The sequence below is a fragment of the Herpailurus yagouaroundi genome, unplaced genomic scaffold (assembly GCF_014898765.1).
Source record: "Herpailurus yagouaroundi ecotype Mexico unplaced genomic scaffold, PumYag 180, whole genome shotgun sequence".
NCBI classification, from domain to species: domain Eukaryota; kingdom Metazoa; phylum Chordata; class Mammalia; order Carnivora; family Felidae; genus Herpailurus; species Herpailurus yagouaroundi.
Window position 1 is genome coordinate 22,786,889 of NW_024412411.1, and position 26,500 is coordinate 22,813,388.

General features: G+C 52.9%; 1 protein-coding gene across 15 annotated transcripts in view; it reads left to right on the top strand.

Moving 5' to 3' along the window:
* AMOTL1 (angiomotin like 1) overlaps nucleotides 1-20,095 on the top strand; it is a 159,393-nt gene extending 139,298 nt beyond the window's left edge. For 11 of the 15 annotated variants that reach the window (XM_040489656.1, XM_040489658.1, XM_040489659.1 and 8 more), the window contains 6 exons: nucleotides 556-705; nucleotides 4,306-4,496; nucleotides 9,011-9,136; nucleotides 9,792-10,018; nucleotides 13,286-13,549; nucleotides 14,628-19,430. In XM_040489656.1, coding sequence (XP_040345590.1) covers nucleotides 556-705; nucleotides 4,306-4,496; nucleotides 9,011-9,136; nucleotides 9,792-10,018; nucleotides 13,286-13,549; nucleotides 14,628-14,734 — 1,065 coding nt within the window. In that variant the 3' untranslated portion in view covers nucleotides 14,735-19,430. Of the gene's footprint in view, nucleotides 1-555; nucleotides 706-4,305; nucleotides 4,497-9,010; nucleotides 9,137-9,791; nucleotides 10,019-13,285; nucleotides 13,550-14,627 lie in introns of all 15 variants that reach the window. The other 4 variants (XM_040489654.1, XM_040489651.1, XM_040489652.1 and 1 more) reach the window with 1 other exon arrangement.
* Nucleotides 20,096-26,500: the final 6,405 nt, after the last annotated feature.

Genomic DNA, 26,500 nt, shown 5'->3' on the forward strand with positions numbered 1-26,500 from the left:
AGAATCGGAAACAGGCTCCAGGCTCTGAGCCATCAGCCCAGAGCCCGACGCGGGGCTCGAACTCCCGGACCGCGAGATCGTGACCTGGCTGAAGTCGGATGCTTAACCGACTGCGCCACCCAGGCGCCCCATCCAGTCTTTTTTTTATGCATAGACAATAGACAGGTGGGCAGGCAGAGTTGTGAGCACATATATAGTTTTTGATTCTGGGTTTTTTACTTCACGTTATAGAACAAGATTTTCCTCGTGGCACTGAAAACTCTTTACTGGCTTCCTTTTCAGTGTCTGCAAATGCTGTGATCGTTAAGCGATTACCAAGGATGGAGCTCAGAGCTATACACGCTACTGAAAGCGGGCGCCCTAGTAGGGTCTTTAATTCCTGGTGGCCTTTGTCTGAACCCTTTCTGCCCCAGCACACCAGGGGGATGGCGGTAGGGAAGGCACATGCACTTGCAGTTCAGATAGGACCCCAGGTAATCCAACCCCCCACCTCCACCCCAGCTTTGAGTACTGCCGGTCTGAGTTCTCTGCTGCTCTTCACTGTTCCCTGCTCAGCTACGAGAGAAGCAAGCCTATGTGGAGAAGGTTGAGAAGCTCCAGCAGGCCCTGAGCCAGCTGCAGTCTGCGTGTGAGAAGCGAGAGCAGATGGAGCGGAGACTGCGGACCTGGCTGGAGAGAGAGCTGGATGCGCTGAGAACGCAGCAGGTGAGGCCGGGGACCCAGCAGGTGAGGCTGAGAACCCAGCAGGTGAGGCCAGGGCCACACATCCACCCAGCACCTGTTCTGCAGCCAGCACCTGCTGTGCTTCAGGCTGTGCACTGTGCCTTGGTGAATGACAACTCCATCCCCAGCGAGCCAACGTAGCAGCCAGCGGAGGAACCAGGCAGTCCGCGCATTGCAGTGACGAAAGAGAGAAAGTGGTGGCCACCGGGGCGCAGGGCACGGCGGAATGTGGCTGTAGACAGCCTCACAGAGGGGGACCCTTGAGTTGGACTTTGAAGAGATGAGTTTGTTGGACATTCCGGGGAAAGGACATCAGAGATAGGAGGAGGATTTTGCGTAGGGGAGAGAGGTACGAAACAGTGGGGCGAGTTCCGGACGGCTGGGTACAGCTAGCTGGGGGAGAATGCAGCGAGGTGGCTTGTGAGGGGGCATTTGGTCAGGTTGAGAGATTGTACGTCTTCCTGTAGTCAGCAGAGAACCAGTGACTGGAGGGTGTTTAAGGCAGAGAGGAACATGGTACAAGACTGGAGAAAGAGCCCTCTGGGAGCGTCTGGAGGGGTGAATGCTGAAGTTAAGAGAGCCAGGCTATGGGTGGGACTCTAAGGGGGAGTCAGTAAGAGGGTGCAATTAGTAGGGCGTGGTCACCGGTGAGTGTTGGGAGGAAAAGAGAGGAAGGATTCAGGACTATCACTAGACTATAATATTGGCCATAAGCTCCTAGTTTTGCCTTTCCTTCTTTCTGCCAATAACAGCTGTCCATATGACTTTGCTGTTAATAGCTTAGAGTACAACGCACCAGCCTAGGGCCCGTGTGTGCCTCAGCAAGGGGAAAAGTCATGCCGGAAAGTTCTGCAGCTGGGCCGGGCTCCATTACACGCTGGTCAAAGGCCCCCGGCTCCAGAGAGAGCCTGGGCTTGTGTGTCCTCAGCCAGTGGGCTGAGCCCTCTCTGCAGCTGGTGAAGGGTGTGTTCTAAGTTGGGAAGCAGGGAAACACTAGACAGGGCTCCATGGAATTATCTACTGGATAGAGCATAGTGGTTGTGGTTGGAATACTTGAAAACACTTGAAAGCATCTGTTCAGTCCAGCTCAGCTCTTTCCCATGGCAGGCGCACACATTTCCCTCTGGGTGTGTGTACTTGGCCAGGGAGGGAGGTGTTAGTGAGATTGCCCAGAAAATTAAGGAACCCACCCAGCCTCCCGCCATCTTGGCTTAGTTGATGGCTCATAGGAAGGGTGAGTCTGTCTCTGGACTTCCCATCCATCTAACCTGTGCCATATTCCCTGGTACTTAAGGTCCACCCTTCAGTTCTTCTCAGTTACTGAGATCTTAACCTCCCCACACTGCGGGCAGGCTTCTCTGGTGCCTGGTACAGTGCTGGCACCCGGTGGATACTTATGAGCTTTTGGCTGACAAAAAGGGCACGTCTCAATACTCAGAGCAAAAAAGAAGTTTCTTTTTCAGTTAGTGTGCCACCCACACCCTACAGTTAGATTCCTTATCCTTGGATCTTCTATTTTGAGTGCTGTGAAAGCAGACTCAACTCCATTATCTTTGTTATTATAAGTACTCCCTCTCCACCTTGGGAGGTAAAATAGTACTTAGCATCATTTGAGGCTGAGACGAGGTAAAGGAGAAATGAAGGTAAGAGGAAGGGAAATGAACATTTTGAAGAATTCACAATTTTCTCTTTCTTGCAAAGAGCTCAAAATAATTTTCACGTCTTGCTACCACAGCAGTCCTAGGAGATAAACGAGAGAAGTTGGGGGTGGGGGGGATGCTCTTGAAGAGGAAAATTAGGCACAGGGCAGTTAAGAGGCCAGCCCAAGGTCATTAGCTAATTAGGACATTCCTCCCAGGTGAAAACACGAAGGACAAAGGATTGTATGTGTATTGTTCGCTGTGGTATCCCCAAGCAGAGGGTACGTGTTCAGTAAATATTTGTGGACTAGTGAGTGGGCAGCAGAAGCTGGCCCACCTGACCCTCAACCCGTTTTTCTGGCCAGGATATGGACCCATTAGACCGTGCTATGTCTGTGTTCTTGAACACTGAAATTCATGCATTTATTTAGATAACTCTTAATGACCTGAATGAAGGGCCCTGGGAAGAGGTGCCGTGATCTCATGGGAGGTCAGAAGGATGTTGCAGAAACAAGCCAGCCGCAGTGACGTCAACAAGGGATTTAGAAAATGACATGCAGAGATAGCAGCTTAGCCAGGCTGTGGGATATTGTTCTTAGAGAGTTTCTAACAGCAGGGGAGCCTCTCATCTCGATGGACGGGTTCATTTGTCCCCCTGCTTGAGGCCGGTGCCTGGCCAGAGGGGGGTCAGCGGCTTCCTGTACAGGTTGATGAGGACAGTTACGTGCTTTCTGCTCCATTCTTGCCTAACCGTTGGTTGCTGGCAAGCAACCACCAGATTCTAGAATATTTGTAATTATAGCTTTAAAAAACTGACCAGAAACGTATGGGTTCTAGAAAGCCCCTGGGCCCACTTGCTGTCACCTCTGTGGTAGGATTGGACTCTTGTGACTGCAGCTCGCGTGCGAGCTGTTGCTCTGGGTAATGGGTGTGCCTCAGGGTAAAGTGTTCAGGTACCCCTCACCTTGCAACCAGCCCTGCCATTTACAGTTTGTGATCGCTGGAAAACACGAGGGCAGTGTGCGTCCCAGGACGTAGAATAACTGGGGCGAAATTCTCTCCTGAAGGCAGAACTTCCTCAAAACCCCACCGTCCTGGAAGTCGTGCTGTTCAGAGGAAATAGTATCCCTGAATCAAAAGGGGGGGGGGATCTGAAATGTCACTATCCTCGGCTTGTGACCACCGCTTTACTTCCTATCTTCCAGACACAGATGAAAAGAAAGGGCTGACAAGCTCGACTTGCATTGGAGGTTTCTGGTAGCACTTTACTTTGGCTGGCCCTTTTAGATTCATTAAGTGCTTTCATATGCACTATCTTATTTGATTCTGAGGCCCCTCTGTGGCGCAAGCACTCCTTGCTCTGTGTCCCAGATGGGAAGTGTGGGGGGACATGTACCTCAGGGCATCTGGCTCCCCCTTCCTTTGCCTTTACATCTTATCTCCCAGCCTCCAGGGGCAACAGACAGTGGGAACCACTTTCTTGGCCCCCAGGGAAAATGCCCTAGCCCAGCAGGCCAAGCCCTAGTTCCTGTTTTCGCTCTTGGGATAAATGAACGGCAGGACGCCGGACAAGCCGCTTGTAGTCGTGCAGAGCTGTGTGGCCAGACAGTCCCCCCGGTGCGACCCTCCTCCTGAGTAGCTGAGGGATAACCGAACAGTTCATTTCGCCTCTCAGAGGCCTCGTTCTGTCATGTCTAACACTGGGAGGATGTTGTCTCCCAGGCTCTTCCGTGAGAGCGCAATGAGATGGAGACTTTGGGAGGTGAGGCGGCTTGGCGGTGGGAGCTGTCGAGGCCGGGTTACCCGCGCCTGAGAGGCAGCAGAGAGCGTGAGGGCCGCGTGGGAACGTGCCGCGGGATGGGCGCGAAGCGTGCGTGCTGCGCACCGTGTGCATGGTCTGGCCCTTTCCTGGATCTAGGTGTTCTTTCTCTTGCTTCTGCAGAAACATGGGAACGGCCAGCCAGCCAGCGTGCCGGAGTATAATGCCCCAGCCCTCATGGAACTTGTGAGGGAGAAGGAGGAGCGGATCCTGGCCCTGGAGGCCGACATGACCAAGTGGGAACAGAAGTATCTGGAGGAGAGTACCATCCGCCACTTCGCCATGAATGCCGCAGCCACTGCCGCGGCTGAGAGGTGAGGCCGGCCTGCGGTGCGGCCGGGGGACTCGTTCACACACTGCAAGGACATCCACGCAGCGGAGAACTCTGTGGGCCTCCAGCGGGGTGTTGCGAAAGGGTGTTTGAGGCTGTTCTCTAACAGGGGGTGTGTTTCACGGACCCACCGTCAGGCTCTGTGCTGGCAGCTCAGAGCCTGCTTGGGAGTCTCTCTTTCTCCCACTCTTTGTGCCCCTTTCCTGTTCATACGCTCGCTTGTTCTTGAAACAAATAACCGTTTTTAAAAAATTAGCTCAGGATGCTCTATAATTCCCGAAGGAGTCCTGTTGAACCGTCAGCTTGTCTGTATGAGCAGGGGCTCACCTGTGCATGTGGCAGCCCGGACCTGAGTGGCCGTGCATCCCACCACCAGCCAGGGCCCCCACTGCCTCCCCACCCCTCCCCCGCCAGTTTTTTGTGGGCCCGTAGATGCTGTGGGCGTTTAATTCAGAGTCATTTGGGATTTTTCCACGTTTAGGGTCAACATATATGGAAGAGATCCTCAAATCGCAAAGGAGCACCCATAGAACTGGACTTGATACATACAGGCTGTTGTTATACCATCTGGGAGGGTGGGATCTGAACCAGGTGAGGAGTAAAGACTCGGGATGCAACCCGATCATCTGGTCAGTCCCACATTTGGGGGGATGTGCTATTTCTTCAACGAGGGAGAGAAGGCCTGTCGGGGTGGAGGGCATATGGGGGTGCTCTGGAAGGTCTCATAACTCATGTAGAGAAGACCCCCCCCCAGCACCCCAGATGTTACCTCCAGGGACTTGGAGAGAGAGCAGTGCCACCCACAAGGACACGGGTGCCTTCACTGGGTGCCACACACTGGTACCTGGGGAGACCTGCAGACCCGTGTGGAAAATCACCACCGGGGGTCATTTTCTAGGGCTCACGTGTTACCTACGTATGTCTGGGCCATGAGGGAAAAGAGCCCACCTAAGCCCCTCTGAGTGAGACTTGGGAGCGGGAATAGACCAGCGCGAGGCACGTCGTGTGACGGAGCCCGAGTCGTGGCCTGACACCTGGAGGAATCTGCAGCCTCCAGTTCAGTCCTCGTGCCCATGGGTGAGAACCGCGAAGCCTTGATTTTTACGTAGTTGAGAGGCTTTTACAAAGTTCAGCCTTTCGTGTTCTGAGGCACTGCTGAGTCACCTCTGTATCTGGAGGAAGAACGCAGACCCGTCGTGAAGCGACAGGGGGATTTGGCCTTCTCTGCCGGATTTGGGCTAACGCACAGCTGTCCGTGATTGCCCTGGGAGTCGTTCACGCCGTGTCGTTTTGACGGAGAGCACGCCGCGTAGGCAGGACACCCACATTCAAGGCTTCTGCCTTGACTGCTGCCCGTAGGTGTGATTCTGCCTGAGCCTTTCCAAGAGTCCTTACTTCATTCAAAACTCACCCGATCCCCGGAAGGGAAATTATAATTCTTGGCTACTTACGAGCAGAGAGCCACGGCACATTCCGCTGGCCGAGGACACCAAAGCCCCACAGCAGGGCACGCGTGGGGACCCCACAAGGGTCCATGTTGTCTCCGCTTCTGCTGTTTTATCAGGTTAGATGTGTGTGTGCGTGGGATCCTGGGCCCTGAGAGGACAAGTGTAACTGGGATGTCAAATCAGAAGCGCCCTGTGGTGGGTACCAGAGGGGGACCGTTGGGGGGCGGGGGGTGTCGGACCAGAGTCCACCTTCAGCCACTCGCCTGTGCTAGGCCCTGCCTTACTCGTCATCGTCCGGGCAAGAGAAATTGGTCTGTTGCCCTCAAAGAACGGGAGTCCCGTGAGGTTTACCAGCCCCGCCGCTGTCTTCTGCCCTGTTTGGAGTCGCAGATGGGCAGGTGAATCAAAGCTCCTTCCACCATCCCTCCATTCCCCCCTTCTTTGCTGCCAGAGGTGTGTATTTACTGAGTATCTACTAATTCTGTGGAAATTACCTTCCCTTTCCCCCCCACTCCCTCCCACGGCCTTGGGGAAAGTCAGTTCAGAGGAGGTCAGGTAGTCACTCCAGTCTTGATGTTCTTTTCAAGGAAAACCTTTGTAATTTCGCACTGCTTTCCTCTTGATAGAAAGGGAGAAAAGGAAAATGAATTTTTGAGGAAGGCCAAAATTCTGAGCTCTCGTCTTGATGCTGAATGGCTGCCTGTGAACCGGTAAAAATGACCAGCCGCTGGTTTTGTAACTTGCCAGCCTCTGATGCATGCTTCACATTTACAAAGCAGTGAATTTTTAAAAATGTATTTTTGTAATACCGAGTGATTTTCCCATCTTGGTGCATTTTGGCACCAACGATCAGAATTTTGAGAGGTTGGGCCTTTTTATGGTTTTGAAGCTTTTTACAGATTGCGATGCAACGAAGTATTTTTTTCGAGAGCCTTGCAGTGTGTTTACACTTTCTAACTTGTTTTGATCTGATTGTTCTTGCTGTCCTTACTTGACAGTATAAACACAAATGTTTTAATTTGTCTCTGGCTCTGTACGAATTTGCCCAAAGCCACTCGGTTGGAAATGCTTCCTCGCCACCAATTTCTGTGTTGATGACTTTTGTGCACTCCAGGGTGAATCCATAACCTGCAGAACTGGTCTCAAAATTCTGCCCATGTGACGACACAGCAGAAACCCCCCGCCCATCAACCCCTGGTGCTCCAGAGCCCTTCTTCCCAAGTGCTCTTTTGCCTGTCAGTTTGTTTAAAGCTTTTGCTTATTTTCTGTGTTAGTTGGCCCTGTGGTTGTTTTCAGCCACATTTCGCACAAATGCCACACACTGTCATGTTTATATTCACTGGTTTATATTCTCTTCATGCCTTTTTGCTGGGGCCTTCTTCACAAAGACGCGGAAGCTTTGGTGGTGTCGAGTGGTAGCTGAGGGCATGGAGGGAACCATCGGGATTTGAATCCGGCTCCACCTTCGCTGAGTGTTCTCACAAAGTCACCTAACCTGTTGGTTCACCTGTAAAAGGACACAGTCATCCCAACTGCACAGGTTGCTATAAGGACCACGTGAGAGGCCGGGTGCAGCGTGCCTTACCCCGTCCCTGGCAGAAAGGAAATGCTCATCCGTTGCTAGCTGTCGTCACAGAGCTGAAAGAAGGCGTTCTCATTGCTGGTTTTGAGTGTTCTAGAAAAGAGCTGTTCAGATTTTAAATATGACTGTGGCATTGGAATATGAAGCTAAAGAGATGTGAAATCTTCGGCTAGATCCTTTCTTATCAATGTAACATTCACTGATCGGAGACATCACTACACCTTTCGGTCTGAGATATACTCAGATGACTTTCAGGTGGCTCAGTTATCTTTTTCTTAAATGTTCATTTATTTTTAAGAAAGAGTGCAAGTGGGAGAGGGGCAGAGAGAGAGGGAGACAGAGGATCCGAAGCGGGCCCTGTGCTGACAGCAGAGAGCCTAATGCGGGGCTCGGACTCACAAACCGTGAGATCATGACCTGAGCTGAAGTTGGACGCTCAACTGACTGAGCCACCTAGGTGCCCCATCAGTTATCTTGTTTTTACTGATCATGGTTAATTAGGAGTAATAAATTACCAAAACCAGTGACAGGAAGAGTGATCTTTGACCAGTTGTTTTCAGACAGACGCCTGCTTCCAGCATTTTCATTCACCTTGTCTGTCCCTCCCCTGGCTCACCTTCTTTTTTTTTTTTTTTAAATGTTTATTTGTTTTTGAGAGAGAGAGAGAGAGACACAGAGTGTGAGTGGGGGAGGGGGAGGGTCAGAGAGAGAGAGAGGGAGACACGGAATCCGAAGCAGGCTCCAGGCTCGGAGCTTGTCAGCACAGAGCCTGACGCGGGGCTCGAACTCACCAACTGCAAGATCATGACCTGAGCCAAAGTCAGCCACTGAACCGACTGAGCCACCCAGGTGCCCCGCCCTCGCTCACCTTCTTAATTGGACTTTCTGAGGACAGGCGTGTGCCGCCTTCATCCTCTGCCCTGCTCCCCAGCACGGCTGTCACACTGAGCGGACCTGAATCCTAGGCAGAGGCTCAGAAAACTAGAAGTGAGCTAGCCTGCAAGCGTGAAGGAAGATTCCAGCTGAGCCTCACCATCCGGGAGGACCAGCGTCCGTTTCATGTCTTTGCTGAGTCTCCTTCTTACTGTAAAATACGGAAATCACTGCTGGGTGGGGGAGAAATGGAAATAAAACTTTGCCTGTGATTGAGAATGCATAAGTATGGAAGAGAATGAACGGAGATACACCAGTACAGTAACAACAGCACCCGATGTCTGGGGTCCACTGCATGCCATATAGCTTAATGCACAATGCCGTTAGTAGAAGGGGCAGGGAGTTTTGATTTGCGGACTTGATTTCGTTTTCCCTGGACACTGTCTTCATCTGTCGGGTTTAGGGGGAGCATTGGCCAGGGTTTAGGAGAGGACTTAGGTGAAGGAGTTTGTGGAGAGAGACCTTCGTGTGGTGCCCTCGGGCACCTCCCCGGGGGCACCTGCCTCACTCTCTGTGTGTGTCCTGTGTTCCCAGGGACACCACGATCATCAACCACTCGAGGAACGGCAGCTACGGCGAGAGCTCGCTGGAGGTGCACATCTGGCAGGAGGAGGAGGACGTGGCACAGGCCACCAGGAGGTGTCAGGACATGGAGTACACGTAAGGGACAGCCCTGTGCCTGGCTGCGCCACCGGGCTCCCCTGTGGCCACTCTCCCCAAGGTCCCCACCGGGCCCACCGGCCCCTCCCTGTTCTGAACAGCTGACAGGCCCAGTCACGAGCCGAGTCACGAAGAGACACCAAGCACTTTCTGACCCTCAGTTCTGGCCATGAGGGGAGAAAATAGCCTTTTCCCAGAAAACCCGTCCATCTTTTCTTTTCGTTCCTCAGAAAATGGGGAAATTGACTTTAGTGGAACGCCCACCCTGGGTAAGGCTTCAGGGTTTCCGAGTTTCCCTGCTGCCCCTCCTGCCCCTGCCACCGGGACCCAAGACCCTCTGACTTGGTCCCTGAGCACACCTTGGCCTTGGGGGGGAGTGGGGCTGGGAGGCCACAGCCATTCTGCCCGTCTGTCCTCGGATCCCAGGAGGGCGCAGAGTCCCCTGAGAGGCCAGAGAAGGTGCACCCTCTGATCTACCACGAAAGGTCCATCTTCTACCATCTGCGGATCGTAAGTGCCGAAGACTCACCATGCACTTAACTCTTCGTCCCTGGGTTACAGTCCGAGTCCCTGGGGCAGCCTGAGAGAAATGTTTCAAATTCTTCCAGCCAAATAGCTTTCGATTATGACTGTTTGCTTTTGTTTTGTTGTACAGTATCAAAAATCTCCATGCCAAAATCATAGAGAAGGACGCCATGATTAAGGTCCTTCAGCAGCGATCCCGTAAAGATGCCGGGAAGACGGACTCCTCGAGCCTGCGGCCTGCCCGCTCCGTGCCGTCCATTGCTGCGGCCACCGGGATACACTCCCGCCAGACGTCCCTCACCAGCGGCCAGTTGGCCGAGGAGAAGAAGGAGGAGAAGACCTGGAAGGGGAGCATAGGTGAGCCCCGTGCCTCCTTCGGGCCAGGGTCGGAAAAGCAGGAGCTGCAGAAATGTGGCGAGGGTAGCGCCTCCGGACGAAAGGGTCCTGACCCTTTTGTGGCACGCTGCCTCCGCCCCTCATGGGACACAGAAATGTCAGCGAGTATCTCTGAGTCTGTTTATTCGTGTGTGAACTGGGGAGGATAACCACTGCTACTCGCTTGGAGAAATTAAATGAGCTGCGTGGAAACAAAGCTGTCCTCCAGGGGTAGCATTTAGCCATGGGTTGATTCACGTCGTGATTATCATCATTATTGCTGAAAGTTGAAGTGACCCCTTACAACACAACACGTTCCAATGGGAAAAGCCCGGGGCCGTCGGGCCTTGAGGTTGGCTCCACCTCTGCTCCTGCGTCTGGGAAAGCAAGGCCTTGTCTGCCCTGCTTTGTGCCGTGCGGCCGAGGTGAGGGCCGGATGGGAGGAGAAGGGGGAGACGGGGCCGTGGAACGGTGCTCTCGCGCGTACGGGGTGGGGGGTGGTAGTTTTCGTGGCGCTGTGGTTGCACGGGCACAATTTCGGGGCGACTTCTCCAGCTGTGGTCTTAGCCACAGCAGGGTTCCTAGGGTGAGGGCAGGCCCGCCGACTGAGGTAGCTGAGGCTGGAGAGGAAGCAGCAGCACCCCCAGACACCCATCCTCCTTGCTCCTCCCCTGCGCTCCCGCAGCTCCCAGGGTCTGGCCCTTTGATGCCTTTCCCTGGGTCCCGGTGTGTTTTGTTTATCTGTGGAGCTGAGAGCCAGTTTCCCTCAGCATGGAACCCCAGAGGAGCCTGGCTGCTTTGTGCCAAGGGGAGAGCTTCCAGGGTGGGCCTGACAGAGTCGGGGGATCAAAGGTGCCCAGTCAGAGTCTCTGTTTGAAGTCCTTCCACAAGGCAGTTCAGCGGCCCCTGCCCTCCAAGGAGATGTACTTCAGAGAGGATGTGTGGACAGCAGCTAGGATCACCAAAGACCCTCCCGAGGACACGTAGCTCCCTACCCCAGTTACAGAGCCTGGGGGCAGTGCTCGGTCAAGTCTACTGAAGGAGTCTGAGGTGGGCTCGGCCGTGACGGAGCCCTTGCTGGCACAGGCAGTTGGTGACATCCATCCAGGCAGGCGTTTCCCTGGTGTCCGTGCCTGTGGCCACTGGCATTCGGCAAGCCTAAACCGGGCCCGGGAGCCTGAGGACCCGGCCCACAGGACAAGTTGCTGTGTTCTCCGCACGGGTATTCTTCCTCATTGTTGTGATTGGGGTCACATCACAGGAAAACAGAAGGGGCCTCTCGGAGGGGCTGGGCAGGGGCACGCATTCACAGTTCCCAAAATCTCTTTGCCCCGTGGGCTCTGGAAGCAGGTGGAGGTGACGGCGTCTACCTTCCTGCAGGCTCGGGGCTCCCCAGCGCGGTGACTGGTCAGCGACTCGGTTCCACCAGAACGTCCCCCATCAGACTGTGGAGGTTCGACAGGCAGGGTGATGAGCGGGGAGGAATGCACGTTGGACTTGAAGTCAGGTCCAGCTGCACTTGAGTCCCGTTTCTGCTACTTCTTAGCCATGGAGGTGTTAATTTCTCCGAGCTCCCGTGTCCTTTTCTGTAAAACAGAAGAAAACAGCAGGACCTGTGTCAGAGGAGCGCTGTAAGATAAAAAGCCAGCTGATGCGTGTGACGCACCTAGCCGAAGACGCTTGTCCCTCAGAATGCAGTCCGGGGACCAGCAGCGGCCTCTGGTCGGGTCTCTGAGGGGCTCCTCAGGGAAGCAGAATCCCAGGCCCCGCCCAGTGAACCAAATCTTTATCTTAACAATGTATCCAAGTATTTGCCATGCACATTGCATTTGGAGAAGCACCGCTGTGGGCAAACTGAATTGCCCTGCGTTGTGTTACGAGTGGGCACCTTGACATAGCCCTGGCGAACAGATCCTTGAGTGTGCTCACCGCCTTTTCTATAGGCTAGTGTTGTGGAGTGCCGGCACATTCCCGAATGTGTGCTGTATTTCACCGTTGAGGAACACAAAGGTTTTCTCTTGGCCAGCACGTCCCCTTTCCACCCCAGCCTGCTGTTGGGACAGAGAGGAGGAAGAGGGCTCCGTGGCCCTGTCCAGGGGCGCCTGGGTGGCTCAGTCAGTTAAGCGTCCGACTTCGGCTCAGGTCATGATCTCACGGTTCGTGGGTTCGAGCCCCGTGTCGGGCTCTGTGCTGACAGCTCAGAGCCAGGAGCTCACCCTGGATTCTGTTTCCCTCTCTCTCTGCGCCTCCCCTGCTTGTGTTCTGTCTCTCTCTCTCAAAAATAAATAAAAAATAAACTTTAAGTGGCTCTGTCCAGAAGCCTAGCTGGCTTCCTGCTTCCTGGGGGCCGTGGCTGTCCCCTCACTGCAAGGGATCGCCTCTGGGGAGTAATGTGCACAAGTGTTGCCCTGACTGGGAAGCATGTTTGTTTTTGAACCTGGGCCTGCCGGGGGCCACCAAGAGTGGGGCGGTGTTGTGGACTGCTCAACAGAGTGCGGGTCACCGGGACCATGTGTCAGATCAAAGGAGCCTTCAGTGTTTCCTCAGCACACACCTGCTGCTCAAGGCGAGCCCTCCTGGGCCTGTTACAGCTTCGTTCTAGAAAGCCTTCCAGGAATGCCCCTGTCCCTCAAAACTGGCTATTAGGCAACTCTTTTTCTTCTTTATTTATAAAATTTTAATTTTTTTTATTTTAAGATTATGTTGGGCATAATTTTATCCCACTGTTCATCATATTACATCATAAGCAGTTTACTTAACAACTTCTCTCCTCCCCAAAAAACCTGTATAGTTTTAGAGAAGGGAGTCGTTTTTTTAATCTTTTTATTTTTTTAATTTTCTCAGCGCTTGTCATTTGATCAAGCACATAAGAAGTGCTTATAAATGCATTTGGTAAATGAGTAAGTGAATGAAAGAAGCAGTCCTTAGTCAAGAAGGAAATCATGTCCAAGACTTGGGGGGGTTTTTTTTGTTTGTTTTTGTTTAAAGAATGGGATTGAGGGGCGCTTGGGTGGCTCAGTAGGTTAAGTGGCCGACTTCGGCTCAGGTCATGATCTCGTGGCTCGTGGGTTCGAGCCCCGTGTCGAACTCAGAGCCTGGAGCCTGCTCCGGATTCTGTGTTTCCCTCTCTCTCTGCCCCTGTTCTGCTTGTGCTCTCTCTCTCTCAAAAATAAATAAACATTAAAAAAAAAAAAGAAAAGAAAAGAAAAGAAAAGAATGGCATCGAAAAAGCTGTGTTTGCGCCCTCAGGGTTGCTGCTGGGGAAGGACCACCCTGAGCACACTTCAACGGCCTCCACCACGGCGGCGCTGTCCCCCGCAGCCTCCACCGCCTCGGCCAGCAGCGCCCACGCTAAGACAGGCAGCAAAGACAGCAGCACCCAGACGGACAAGAGCGCCGAGCTCTTCTGGCCCAGCATGGCCTCTCTGCCCAACCGTGGCAGGCTGAGCGTCACCCCTTCCAACAGCCCGGTCCTGAAACACCCGGTGGCCAAAGCACCTGCAGAGAAACCAGGTAGGGAGTTCTTAGCTCCGCTTATCCTTAGACAAGCCCACAACTCTGGCCTGAGAGGGAGCCAGCCTTTGGTTGGGAGCTAGGGAGGGAGCAGGGCTCTCCTCGGCTCTCGCTCTCTGGGGTTTTTGAATGATTCTGCTTACCCTCATGCACTTTATGCTTACGGGAATGAAGTGTGTGTAGCTGCTTTTAATTTATGACCATTTACGTGAGTACACAACTTGCATGTACCCTTTTAACACACGCCTGTGATCAGTCGTTTCCCAGAGGGGTGAGAATGGACCCACTGCGGGGTGTGAGGGAATCAGTTCCCCAAAGCCTGTTTGGGAGCTAGCCAGGCACCCGGTACATAGATGTTGCCTTCGAGAGGTTTACTCATCAGGGATTCAAGGTTGGGGTACTCTCCTGCCTGAAGGAGAAGGCAGATTTAACTGCAGGGCAGGTCGACTTCTGGCCCATCACTCAGGCCAGCACTAATGAGGTGCTTTAAAGTAAAAGACAGCCTGCGTGGGGTGGGCTGGCCCTGAGTCCAGAGGCGTCCGGGCAAAGACCAGACATGCCTTTGGACCAATCTCAGTCATGGGGATAGTCCTCTTGCGTTCTTTGGGGAGCGTGGGGCTCTCAGGGGCATAAAGCAACCATGTCCTCCATGGGGTTGCTTTCTTTGCATCCTCCAAAATAGGCGGGTAAACACAGCATTGTCATTTTTCGAACATTCAGTTCTCAAGATGTACTTTTCCAAGGAAGGCAAGGAGCATGCAAAAGGACCTGGCTTGTAGGTGCAGCACTTGGTGGTTTTGCATAGACTGGAGGGAGAGCACCGTGGGGGCTCCGGGCACACAGCCCCACGCCCGCTTCACCCACTTACCCCTTCCCATCAGCACCCTGGCTCTGAGACTTGCGTCTGAATCCCGGCGCCCATCATTCTGCTTTTCTCCACTAGGGGCCGGGTTCTGTGGCCTCACCTACAAACGCTGGTGCCGAGTGTGGGTATTGGTAATGCTTTCCTTTTAGAAAGAGCCGGCCTGGCCCGGCCCCTCTGCAGGGCAGGCTGCTGATGCCCCCTTCTGTTTGGCAGAGAACCCTCCTGGCCACGGGAAGTCCCCCGACCACAAAGGCCGCGTCAGCAGCTTGCTCCACAAGCCCGAGTTCCCTGACGGGGAGATGATGGAAGTCCTCATCTAACACTGGCGTCCCCGCGGAATTCTGTAGTGGGACCTTGACGAATGCGGAACGTGGCCGAGAGGGAGGAGACAGATCAAGAAAGTTGTGGATGGGAAACCTGGAATGAGTTGAACTGATAAAGGTTTTAAATTTAGTGAGGACGCTTTTTATAAATGTTAAAAAAAAAAAAATTCAGAAGACCTACGTGAAGACGCTCGTATGGATTTGTATTGCCTATGGTGGGAGAGAGAAGACACGTGTAGGTCTGGAAACAAGGAAGTCACAGGAAGTGGGATTTTCATTGTATAGAAAATGTATCTCTTGGGGGGGGGGGTGGTCTGTGTTCACCTGCTCTTTGGTTATAAACATATAAACCTGAACGTGGATCTTCCTTGAAACAGCCCCATTCTCCTTGCCTCTTAGCATGTTTGTTTTTATTAAGAAGAACCTCCTAGAAGTCTCAGAGAGCCCATCTCGGCATAATGTAACATCACCTGCGCCATCCAGGGTGTCCTGTGAATGTGTGCGGGTGTGGCAGTGAGAAGAAGTGTCCTTGGGTGAAGGGAATTAAGAAGGCGGTTCTCACCTAACTATCTGCTTGGTTTGGGTTTTCAGGAGATTCTGGGGCTTCTTAGCTTTTCTGGATTCTGTTTTGTAAAAATACAAAACAGGATGGGAGCATTATGATTTTGGTGCTCAAACTCCCTAACTGCTCTGAGTTCATCTCTTCCTCTGCTTCATTCTCTTTCACTTTACTCTTCTTTTCATTCATTTTTTTTTTTTTTCTTGTTAATAAGACAGGGCAGAATTCCTTATGGGATTTACGAGAACAGCGTCATGATCTCTGTTTAATAGTGACCAGTGGGACAGAGCCGTATGCTGGCTGCCTGGCTGCTTTCTCCAGTCTGGAGTCTTTGGGCTGCAGCCCTTAATCTCACTGTGACTGTGAACTAGGTAAGTTTTGATGAGGCGCAAGATCCCATGGTCCTTGTGACACATCGCATTCAGCTCGAGGCCCTGGCTTTTCTCTCTCACATCAGCTCCCTTGCATAGACCTTGCCGTCTCCACCCCGTTGCTCTGTTGGGCTAAGACTTTTCAGGACTGCCCTCCAGGAAATGGAGGACTCTTGACTTGGTGGCATCCAGAGTCTCACCAGGCAGCTTGTCCCACTTTCTAGAATTTGTGGCTCGTGCACATACTCCCCATCGTCTCCACCCTCTCGCACCCTTCTGGTCGCTGTTGACCAGCACGTAGATTTCCGTGGTGACACGTCAGTGAAAACATGGAAGACGTTCTCTGTCGTGAGCTTGCTTTGTAACCTAACCGGCCAGTATATCTACGGTGCGGGCACGTTTTTCGAGGCTTCCCTCTGGGACAAGTTGACCAAAGTAAGACGGAAGCACCATGTTGAAGAGCCGGGAGTGGGCAAGGTGGTGAGCCTCTGACCCCTGTGTGTGGTGGCATGTCTGACACATCTAAGAGGTGCTGGGCAGGAAAGACGAGAAGCTGATCAGGTTGTCAGATGCTCTTGCGGGGTCCTGATATTTTTCTCCCTCCAGATCAGCCGGATCCTTGTATCCCAGGTCCTTCCCCTCGTGCTCGCTTAAGGGAAGGAAGAAAAAGGGCATGGGTCTGAGGCTTTCTCAAGTCCCACCTGAACGGAGCCCTGAAGACCACACTGCTCAGGGAGTTTTGCTTGGCTGTCTTATTTTAGAGCTGGTCTTTCAAGTGCAAGGTGGGTGGTGTCGTAGCCTCCCCAGATTGAAATGGCGGAAGGAGGACCCGGAAGGAGGACCCGGGTGCGGACTGGAGAGGGGGAGGGAGGAAATCTGTGGCCTCGGCCAGAGGGGGCGCAGTGAGTGTGACACTGCAGCACTGACTCTTCCTGAGCTCTGCTCTGTGCTGGGCTCTGGGCACTGGGTGCTTCCTGCCTCTTGCCTCCTCCTCCTCCTCGAGTCCCGTCCGCCCCGGGAAGCCAGAGTGGTTCTGGGGGCCTAGAGCGGTTCTGGGGGCCGAGCAGCCTGCCTAATGCCCCGGGCTCGTGCGAGTGTGGATGCGGGCGGGGATGGGGCACAGGAGGCACCGTCCCAGTCTTTGCTCCCCATCACTTTTTACCGGTGGTGAAGCTTAGGTGATTGCAGCTGTTTCTCTTAAGGATATTTTGAGCCCCGATGAATGTTGGGAACGGACTGGGCATGAAAGAGTCTGGAGATAAGAGGGCGAGTCTTCTCTGCCAGCCTCCACTACCCACACCTGGGCCACCCCAAACTTGGGCTGTCTCCCCTAGACATGGGTAAAAGCGAGAGCCACAGCCCCAGTCTCCCCAAGCCCCATCTTTCTGTTGCAACACACCCTTTGGCACCTGCGGGCACCAGTCTCGCTTGCCCAGATCCAGAGTGTTCATCATCTAATACAAACGCAAACAACATCACTGGTTTTTTTTCAGCGTGCTGTGGTCTCCGTCAGTCTTATTTCTTCCAACTCGCTAAGACTCCTCCGTAAGAAAAGGAATCTCTAGCTTTCAGATGTGGGGCTTTTTTCTTTTCTGGGAGATTTCCTGCCCCATCAGGGCCCCCTGATGCTGGCTTATTTATGTTTGCAGCTTTCTCGAAGCCTTGCTTGCACATAGGAGAAAGGGATTGCAAGTATTGAGCCCCTGCTCTGCGTTCTGCAGTTTACCATCCTTTATCTCATTTGATTTTCAGAAAAATAATGCCAGCTCTGTTTTTTAGTGCTGACTATATGCAGGCAGGGTGGTAAGTACCTTTTAACGAGTCTCTGAGCCACCCGGAGAGCCAAGGCTAGTTTCTCCTTATTTCACAGAGGAGGAAACCAGGGCTCGGGGAGGTTCAGTCCCTCCCCAAAGCCTCACAGTAGTGGCGTCTGAACCAAAGGCCTGAGAGAGGAGCTGTGCTCCATCACAGGCTGGACTGGGAGTTTTGCTTGGCTGGGTGGTAGCCATCTTTCATGTCGCGCCTTGGCCCGCTCTGCCTCGTCTGTGATGCGCGCGTGCACACACACGCACACCACACACGCACCCCTACACCTGCCACACCTCTTGGGAGCTAAGAAATAGGACTAGAAGCTCAGAACTCCTAGAATTGCCCATAAACACGAGGTACAGAGGGAAGCCTTCATGTTCTATCCCATGCAAGTTTACAAAATCCATCTAAAAACGCTTGGCGCGTCGTCCAGAGGCCTGGACTTCCCAGTGGTGTCTGATTATGGAACTCACGAGTCCTGTCCCGGGGGAGGGTAAAGGCTTTGGCTTTGTGTGAAGACATGCCAGGGTAATTCTTCTTCCTCCTGGAATGGGTTGTCTAGCAGTTTCTGCGTGCTGACCAGGGTATCATATGGAAGCAGTGTTGCTGGGAATCCAGCAACTCACTTCAGAGCAAGTGCATTAGTATTTTCTTCCCTTGGCTTTTCTTCTGCCTCCCAGAGATTGGTTGCCAGTGACTGTTGAATTTGGCCCGTTCCAGGCAGACCTGCAGGACAAGGCCGCTGCGTCTCACACAGGGCTTTGGTCAGAGGGCAGAGAGCAGTGGGGCCGTTCTCTCTTCAGTCCTGCAGGGTAGCTCTTGGGAACGCATCGGGCACTTGACTGCACAGGGCTCGGGTCGGATACCGAGAAAAGGCGTGTTTTCCAAAACCAAAGTCCTGCTCCAGTCTGCACTTGGAGTCGGGGGAGCATGCTTCTGTGTGCTGCTGCAAATGAGCTTGTACTCCTGAGCGAAGGAGTTCCGTGGCCGTGGTAAGTGGGAACCTGCAGATATTCCTAAATGGTAAAGCCATCGCCGAGCCAGAGAGTATCCAGCCCACAGTTGGCTTCCTCAAGCCAGAGGCAGCCATGGTAGATGCTTTATAAATATTGCTTTTCTTTTCTTCTTTCTTGCTAATTAATCGATGTGTTTAAAATGGCTTTATCCAATGTGAGGTTCGTTTAATCAGCTTGCCTCTGATGCGTGGCTCCATAGGAGATGGGTGGAGTAATTAAGAAGCTTCCAGAAGCTGACCAACTGGGAGCATGTAAAGGTCAGCATTTCAGTAAAGGGATTTCTTCTGGAACTAATGAGCAACTTTTCGCTCTTCCTTTTAAGTAGTATATCCTTTTCTTGCTTAGTAATGTAATGATATACGAAGACCTGTGTATATGTCAGTGCGAACATAGGAGGTAGGAGCACAAGGTTGTGCGTCGGGTTTCCTTTCTTAACATCCGGAAGATCCAAATGTTTCATGTCACCCCTTCCTCAAACGGTGACCCTGTGGGGGACTGTACCCATCACCGCCCCGCTGCTCGAGTGGAAACAGTTTGCGAACGCCTCTGTTAGAACGGCCTTTGGGGCCTAGCACGTTCCTTTAATTATCCTTCCAGAGGAGAAATCTTCATCCTTTGAGGATGGATTTAAGTGTGGAAATAATCCCGGTTGAATAAATAAAGATGGGTGATTAAGGCCACAGCATTTAAAAAGGAAATCCCAAAACTGTTCCTTGGAATGAGTCTTTGGACTCCTAGCGCCTCTCCAAGTGGCCTCTTCTGAGGAGGACGGTAGTCATCAGTACGTGTAACTTCTGGTGGGTTTGCTTTTAAAAATCTTTTCTCTTGCCATGCCTTGTTATGCGTTCACATCTTTGCATACACGCAGACGGAAGTGCATATTCCTTAGTGCTCTGTAAAGCCCATGTATACTTAAGTGCATGTTATTGTCGTGTTAAGCAATGACTGGGGTGTTTCTTTGTCATAAACCTTTGCTTCTTCACAGAATTAAACTCCTGCTCTCAATGTAAGGAGGTACACACACAGCATTTTCTTGTATCAGCTCCCAAACTGTTGCTGCCCCAAATTACATGTGATTTTGCCTAGGATTCTGTTTGCATCTAGACACCTGCAAGTATTTATTACTAACCGGAATGTGAGCACATTTATCCACAGTGGTTTTCTTTGAATTAAGGTGTTTTCCCCTTTGGTGGAGGGACAGTGGGGCCCCCTCCTCAAGGGGGCACTGGCAGGATCTGTGTGAAATTCTGTGAAACGAGGGCCGGCACGCACACCGACCTTAGCCAAAACTCGGACGGCCCTAGGGCCGTCACCCTCTCCGCCCGCCACGTACGTGGTTGCTGTGCTTGGTGGCAGAGTGCTCAGTTCCCTCCAGCGGACTCTAGCCTGACATCTTGGCACCTCACTGGTCTATATTGAAGCGGGGGAGGGTACGCAGAGCTGCCCAGCCAGGGGGTCTGTGTATGGGGGTGGGGGGGAATCCAAGAACACAGTGTGTCCCCCATAGCAAACGTTGACACTGTTGGTCAGCCAAAGATTTTCCTATTCTTTGCTGCTTAAACTTGTGCCTTAATATTGTATATAATAAAGGGATAAAATGGCTCTTTCCCTGGCGCTTGCTCTTTCCTTTCCCAAAAGACTCATGTACTTGTTGACTTCAATGTCATTTCTCTGCTCGGAGGCAGCGTCACCTGCTGTTCTGCTTCCAGAGGCATCCAGTGCCCCCCCCCCCCCTCGTGGGCCTCGTGCCTCCACAGACACCCGCTCTTGACTCTGAGAAGGAAATGAGTCATCCAGACCACTGGAGCTTGCCGTCCGCCCACTCCCAGCTCCTCCAGACAAACCAGGAAAGGGGAAATGCAGGGAGGCTGGGCCCGGGGAGGCAGTGTGACTTTGATCACATCTGAGTGTCCTCCCCTGGGGATCCTGGGTTCCGAGTCTGTCGGCGACCACGGTCACTCGGAAAATTAACCCAAACGGATAAGTCTGGGATGGAGTCGGATGCGTCTTTGCACCTCACGACGGATCTGCCTTGTTTGGGTCTTGGGGTCACAGGAAACGCAAGGGGTCATATGGTGACCTGGTGCCATCCAGGTGGGAGTCAGAGCGGCTGAGGCAGGAGAACTGAATAAGTGCTGTGAGAGTCCCCACAAGAAGCCCCCTCCCAAGGAGAGAGGGACTCTGGGGACGCTGAGCCAGAGGACCTCTCCTCTGCTTGTCCTCTGGTCATGCCTCTGCTGGGGAGCCTCTCTCCTCACCCACCCTGGGCCCTCGCATGGGAGGAGCTTCCTGGAAGTGAGCTCAGGGAGGGCAAGGGACACGCCTCTAGTTCCCCAGTGATGGCTGGTATGACTGAACGTGCATCACCTCCTCGGTCCCCACAACAGCCTGATTATCCCCACTTGAAAGACGAGGAAACAGACCGAACCTTGAGCAAGTAACGTGCAGAAGATTGCAGAGCGGGATTTGAACCCAGGTCCGCCTGACACAGAGTCCGTGCGCTTGCAGTAAAAGGGGGAGGGGGGTAGGTGAAGGGAGGCGGGAGGGCTCACACACACCCCCATCGGCTTGGGGTCTTCCCTGCCCTGCAGAGGGGTTCTCTGCAGGGCCCCCAGATCTCTGCACACACGAGGATAGAAACCGTGCAGCCAAGAGGATAAACTTCGCAGCTCTGTAGCCCCCGTGTGCCTGGGAGGACAGCCTGACGACTGCACCTGATTTGGGGCTCAGATTAAGGACCCTTCGAAGCCCGCATCCACCTCCGCCATCTCCCCGCCCTGACCAAGTGCCGGCAGCTCACGCGAGGCCCCCCGAAGCTCTGGCCTTTCTCGGCCGCTTGTACGCCGCAGGAGAGACCCCTCCACCCACCAGTTCTATGTGGCTGCCCCACGCACCGTGGTACCCTGAAGGAACGTCGCCCCTGTCCCGAGATCCCGGGCTGGGGCCTCCACACACGGGTGGCAGGGGAACGGTGCCTTTTAGATCGCCCAGGCTCATCACAATCAGGAGTTGGCCCCAAATGAGAAATGAATCAGGAACCCTGAAATTCCTTTCTTAAAAACAGAGTCTGTAATGATGAAATAAAGGGAGCTTTCTATCATTAAACAGTGCTGCTGTTTTGTTGTTTCTGTCACCGTTTTATCAAGCTTAACCGCGTGTTCCCACCCGGCAGACGTCCGATACCGTGCCCAGGTGAGGCTGAGCTCTCTTGACCCTCCGACCTCTTCCCTTCTCCGCCCGGGAGAGGCCCGTCCTGTCTGGTGTGGATTCTGGTCAAAGGGTGCCCCCTCCCAAGGCCCTGATGCATATACAGAGAATGTAGCTTTCACAGACAACGGCGTCAAGTAATTTGGAGAAACATGATGGGAATCCTACTCCTCTGGTTGGAAAATAAGAATACGTGACTTTACACCTTGATTGGCTTCACCCCTCTGGGTGAGGGAGAGAAGACCTCACGTTTATTGAGTTGGCTTTTGAATATCACTTAGCCTGAACAGCCCCCAAGGTGGGTGTTCCCATACATCGTGACCGGAGTTTCAGACGAGGACGTGGGCTCACCAGAAACACAGTGCGTGCTTCTTCCCTAGCATCCGGCCCAGGCCCGCTCGTTTCTACACCCCCATTCTTCATATACTGTATTGTGGCCTTGGACTTTCGGGGCTTTTTATTTTTAACGTCTGTTTACTTGTTTTTGTTTTCAATGGCTCTAAAGAGAATCGGTAGGCACATGGCTAACTGAAAGAAACATTTTGGGGGCGTCCGGGTGGCTCAGTTGGTTAAGTATCCTAGTCTTGATTTTGGTTCAGGTCATGATCCCAAGGGTTGTGGGATCAAGACCCATGTTGGGCTCTGCACTGACAGCATGGAGCCTGCTTGGGATTCTCTCTCTCTCTCTCTCAAAATAAATAAGTATTAAATTAAAAGGGGGGGAAAAAGCATTTTTGAGGCTCTTTCTGGAAATGTGGTATCTCCGGCAGAAGGCCCGAACCGGACGGAGAGGCTGGATCAAAGCCTCCGGTCTGTTTGTAAGAGACAGACTTAAATCAGAGCGACCTGACTCTGTTAGCACAGGGTGCACCTGGTGGGCACTACAGGGGGAGAACGGACCCTGCAACAGATGCTGTCACAGGGCCTGCTCTTGGGTTGGGGGTCCCATTCTTGTCTTTTCTCAGCCACGTCCTAAGACCTCAGAATTTGCAGTCCAGAGAGGCCGAGCCTTTGTTTTTTGGTCATAGGAAATCCTTGATTGTACTGAATGACTTCTATGCGTTGTGTGGACTTCCCAGTCACCCGAAACGTGGCCTCAGCCCAAACCTGGCGCCTTCCCTGCCACATTCACTGTCCTGCTTGTGGCCGCACAAGGGTGGCCTCCTCCCCAGCCCTCCCTCTTGGCCGGCCAGCCATTCCCCTGTCCTGCCCACTTGCCTTCCCGTCTTCTTTCCTCACAGTTCAAGACCTCATGTCTCAAGGGCGCCTGGGTGGCTCCGTCTGAGCACCTGACTCTTGATTTCGGCTCAGGTCATGATCACACAGTTCATGATTTTGAGCCCCGTGTCGGGCTCTGCACTGATGGTGTGGAGCCTGCTTGGGATTCTCTCTCTCCCTCGCTCTCTGCCCCTCCCCCGCTCTCTCTCAAAATAAATAAATAAGGATTTTTAAAAAAGACCTCATCTCACTCAGTCAGTTGCAGTCACCTCCCGCCTCCCATCTCATCCACTCCGTCCTTGACACGGACACAGAGAAATGAGAGTAATGACTGACATTGACTTATCCTCATCGTGCATCCAACACTCCTGTCACCCTTGCCTGTATTAGGGACGTTGAATTCTTACAATCACTCTGAGGCTGGCTGTATTGGTCCCTCCCCATGTTAACTGTGGGAGAACCCAAGAGGCAGGAAAGTTCGGTCTCATGCCCAAAACTCTAGAGTTTGTGAGCGGCCGGGCTGGGATCCAAACCCAGGCAGACTGGCTCCAGAGACTCTGGGCCGCACCGTTCCCTTCAAGCTTTCTAAAGCTTGTCTGATCACATCACCCCCTTGAGGGAAACAACAAAATTCTGAGTTCTCTGTGGCCTTCAGGATAAAGCTGAAACTGCTAATAAGGCGTCCATGCCCTACACAATGACCTTGGCCCGTTCCTCGGGCTGGTTCCTCTGCTTCCCTTCCCACCCTGCCCTCAAGTCACTCTGGAATCACCACCGCGGCCCACATCTGCTCTCTGCATCTCCATTTTGGCCCCTGCTCACAAGGTCCTTTGGCTTGGAGTTCCTTCTCGTCTGTCCAAGCCTTATTCATTCTTTCAGGTGGGGCTCGGATGCTGTGTTCCCTCAGGGAGGTGTGCCAGATCACCAGGGTCACAACTAATTGCCCCTCTTCCATTCTGAGCTGAGTCATCTTAACAAAGTTGCTTACGTCCTCAAAACGTCTCATTTGTAAGATGATTTGGAGCGGGTACCGTGTCTATTTCTTCACTAATGGGAATCGGGGACCTAGCGCATGTCCTGACACAGAGTGGGTGCTGGAATATTTGCTGACTGAATGAGTCAACCCTAAGGATTGAATGAGAGAAGAGTTGTAATGTGCCTGCACACCAGAGGCCCTCCATGCGCGACAGCCCTGAGCATCGTGGCATCCTCCGGCACGGATGTCTGTCCGCTCCTCTGTCTGGGGTCCGGAGTAGCTGCTCATTAAAATTTGTGCTGAATGTGAATTACCCCAAGCCTCTGATCAGTGAATGTTTTCAGGGAAACTGGAAGAGGAACCTAAAGTAAAATCTCTCTTAAAAATTATGCAGGTAGGGGCGCCTGGGTGGCTCAGTCGGTTGAGCGTCGGACTTCGGCTCAGGTCACGATCTCACGGTTCATGGGTTCGAGCCCCGCGTTGGGCTCTGTGCTGACAGCTCAGAGCCTGGAGCCTGCTTCGGATTCTGTGTCTCCCTCTCTCTCTGCTCCTCCCCCACTCATGCTCTGTCTCTCTCTCAAAAATAAATAAACATTTAAAAAATTAAAAAAAATAAAATTATGCAAGTAATGCACATTTGTTATATAAACAAATGAGACACAAGTGTGCAACATAGAAGTCACTGTCTCTTCTAAACCCCTGTGAGTCACCATTGTTAACTGTTGTATACAACCATAGAGCTAAGCTCATAGCTCTGTATGAACGGATATTAATTTTAAAAATAAGATCATGCTATTTCATCCAACTTGCTTCTTAAAAAATTTTTTTAGTTTTTTTATTTTTAAGGAGAGAGAGAGAGAGAGAGAGATAGTCCAAGCAGGGGAGGGGCAGAGAGAGAGGGAGACACAGAATCCGAAGCAGGCTCCAGGCTCTGAGCTGTCAGCAAAGAGCCCGATGCGGGGGCTCGAACCCATGAACCGCGAGATCACGACCTGAGCCGAAGTCAGACGCTTAACCAACTGAGCCACCCAGGTGGCCCTCATCTAACTTGCTTTTCAAACTCAACGATAGATCATAGACAGATTTCTCTACCAACTTATACTTTCTTCTTATCTTTGGTGGCTGCATAATGCTCCTTTGTGAGGAAGAGGGGGAGTTTACTGAAATCTGGAGCGTGCTCCTTCGCTGCTACCCAGCTTTTCCACAGCAATTCCCCCAGCAGTTAAAGGAGAGCTAGGGGCTGAGGACACTGGGGAGACGTGCAGTTTTTCTTCTAAGAGGCCGAAACTTGCAATACATGTCAGCCTTGACCAAGTGCCGTCTCTGCTTCCTCCAGTGCCTCGTAGCTTTTCCACTTGCCTGTCCAAGCACAACTGGTGATTCATGTGATGACATTGGGATCCCAAGGACTTGACCGTGCCATGGCCCCAGCTGATGGCTCAGGCCCAGTCTGGCCTGGCCTGGCCTGTTTCTATCCAGAAAACCTCAGTCTCTGACGGAGGAGCTGATTTTCCATCCAATGTTCTACCTTCTGACCTAGAGAAGAACACATTTTCCTGGCATAGTCAACTCAGAGCCAGCCCCAGTCTGACTGTGTTCAGTGACGCTGATGGCATCGGTCCCTCCCTTGTCCCTGGCACTTGCGTTTTGCAGACTGTCTTTCGGCTTTTTGCAAATATTTAGCTTTAGGATAGCCTGTAAACAGAACACCGATTCGTGATTCACTTGTCAGTTTACAACGGAAAATTAGTGATGTGCACAGCCCATTTCCGATCCTGGGCAGGGGGTGGTGGGGAGGGAAGCCAGAGGGTGCAGATTGCTCTGGAGATCCCTGCCCTGAGGAGAACTGGCCACCTACTGTGTGCCAAGCATTTTACATCCATCAGGACAGCGAGTACAGGGAGATCAGGGCAAGGAAGCACATGACCCACGGTCCACACTTACCCACGTAAGTGCCAGAGCGGAGGCTGAGCCCAGGCTGGGGTGGTGAAAAGTCAAGATTTTCCCACGACATCATGCATCCCCCATGTTTGTCTGCGTGAGGTCAGAAGACACGTATAGGAGATAATGTGCTCCTCGTCGGGGCATGTACGCCAAGATCCCTGGACATACCTGTTCAGATACCGCCACCCTCGGCATCCAGAGGGAATTCAGCTGATGGTGCCCAGTCACGCGTGGTGGTCCCCAGCCCCCAAGGGGCGAGCAGACCCAGGCACCGCCGGAGTTTGCGTGCGGCGGGCTCGAAGTGGGGACACCTTTAGAGAGCCCAGACCCAATCTTTTCCCTCTCGCGTGAGCTCTAAGAGTGCCACCACCACCAGCCGAGGCCATCTGCTGTCCTGTCCCACTGAGAGCCCCTGGGAGGGGTCCAGCAGGAGCCGGTGGTGGCCTCTGGCCTCCTTTCTCTCTCATCTGCTTATCGTCTCCATCTGATTTTACTTGGAAGGGAAGTAGTCCGAGGCAGTAACTACAAGTATCTTTACTTATGTTTAGAAAGTTGTTGGGGCGCCTGGGTGGCGCAGTCGGTTAAGCGTCCGACTTCAGCCAGGTCACGATCTCGCGGTCCGGGAGTTCGAGCCCCGCGTCGGGCTCTGGGCTGATGGCTCGG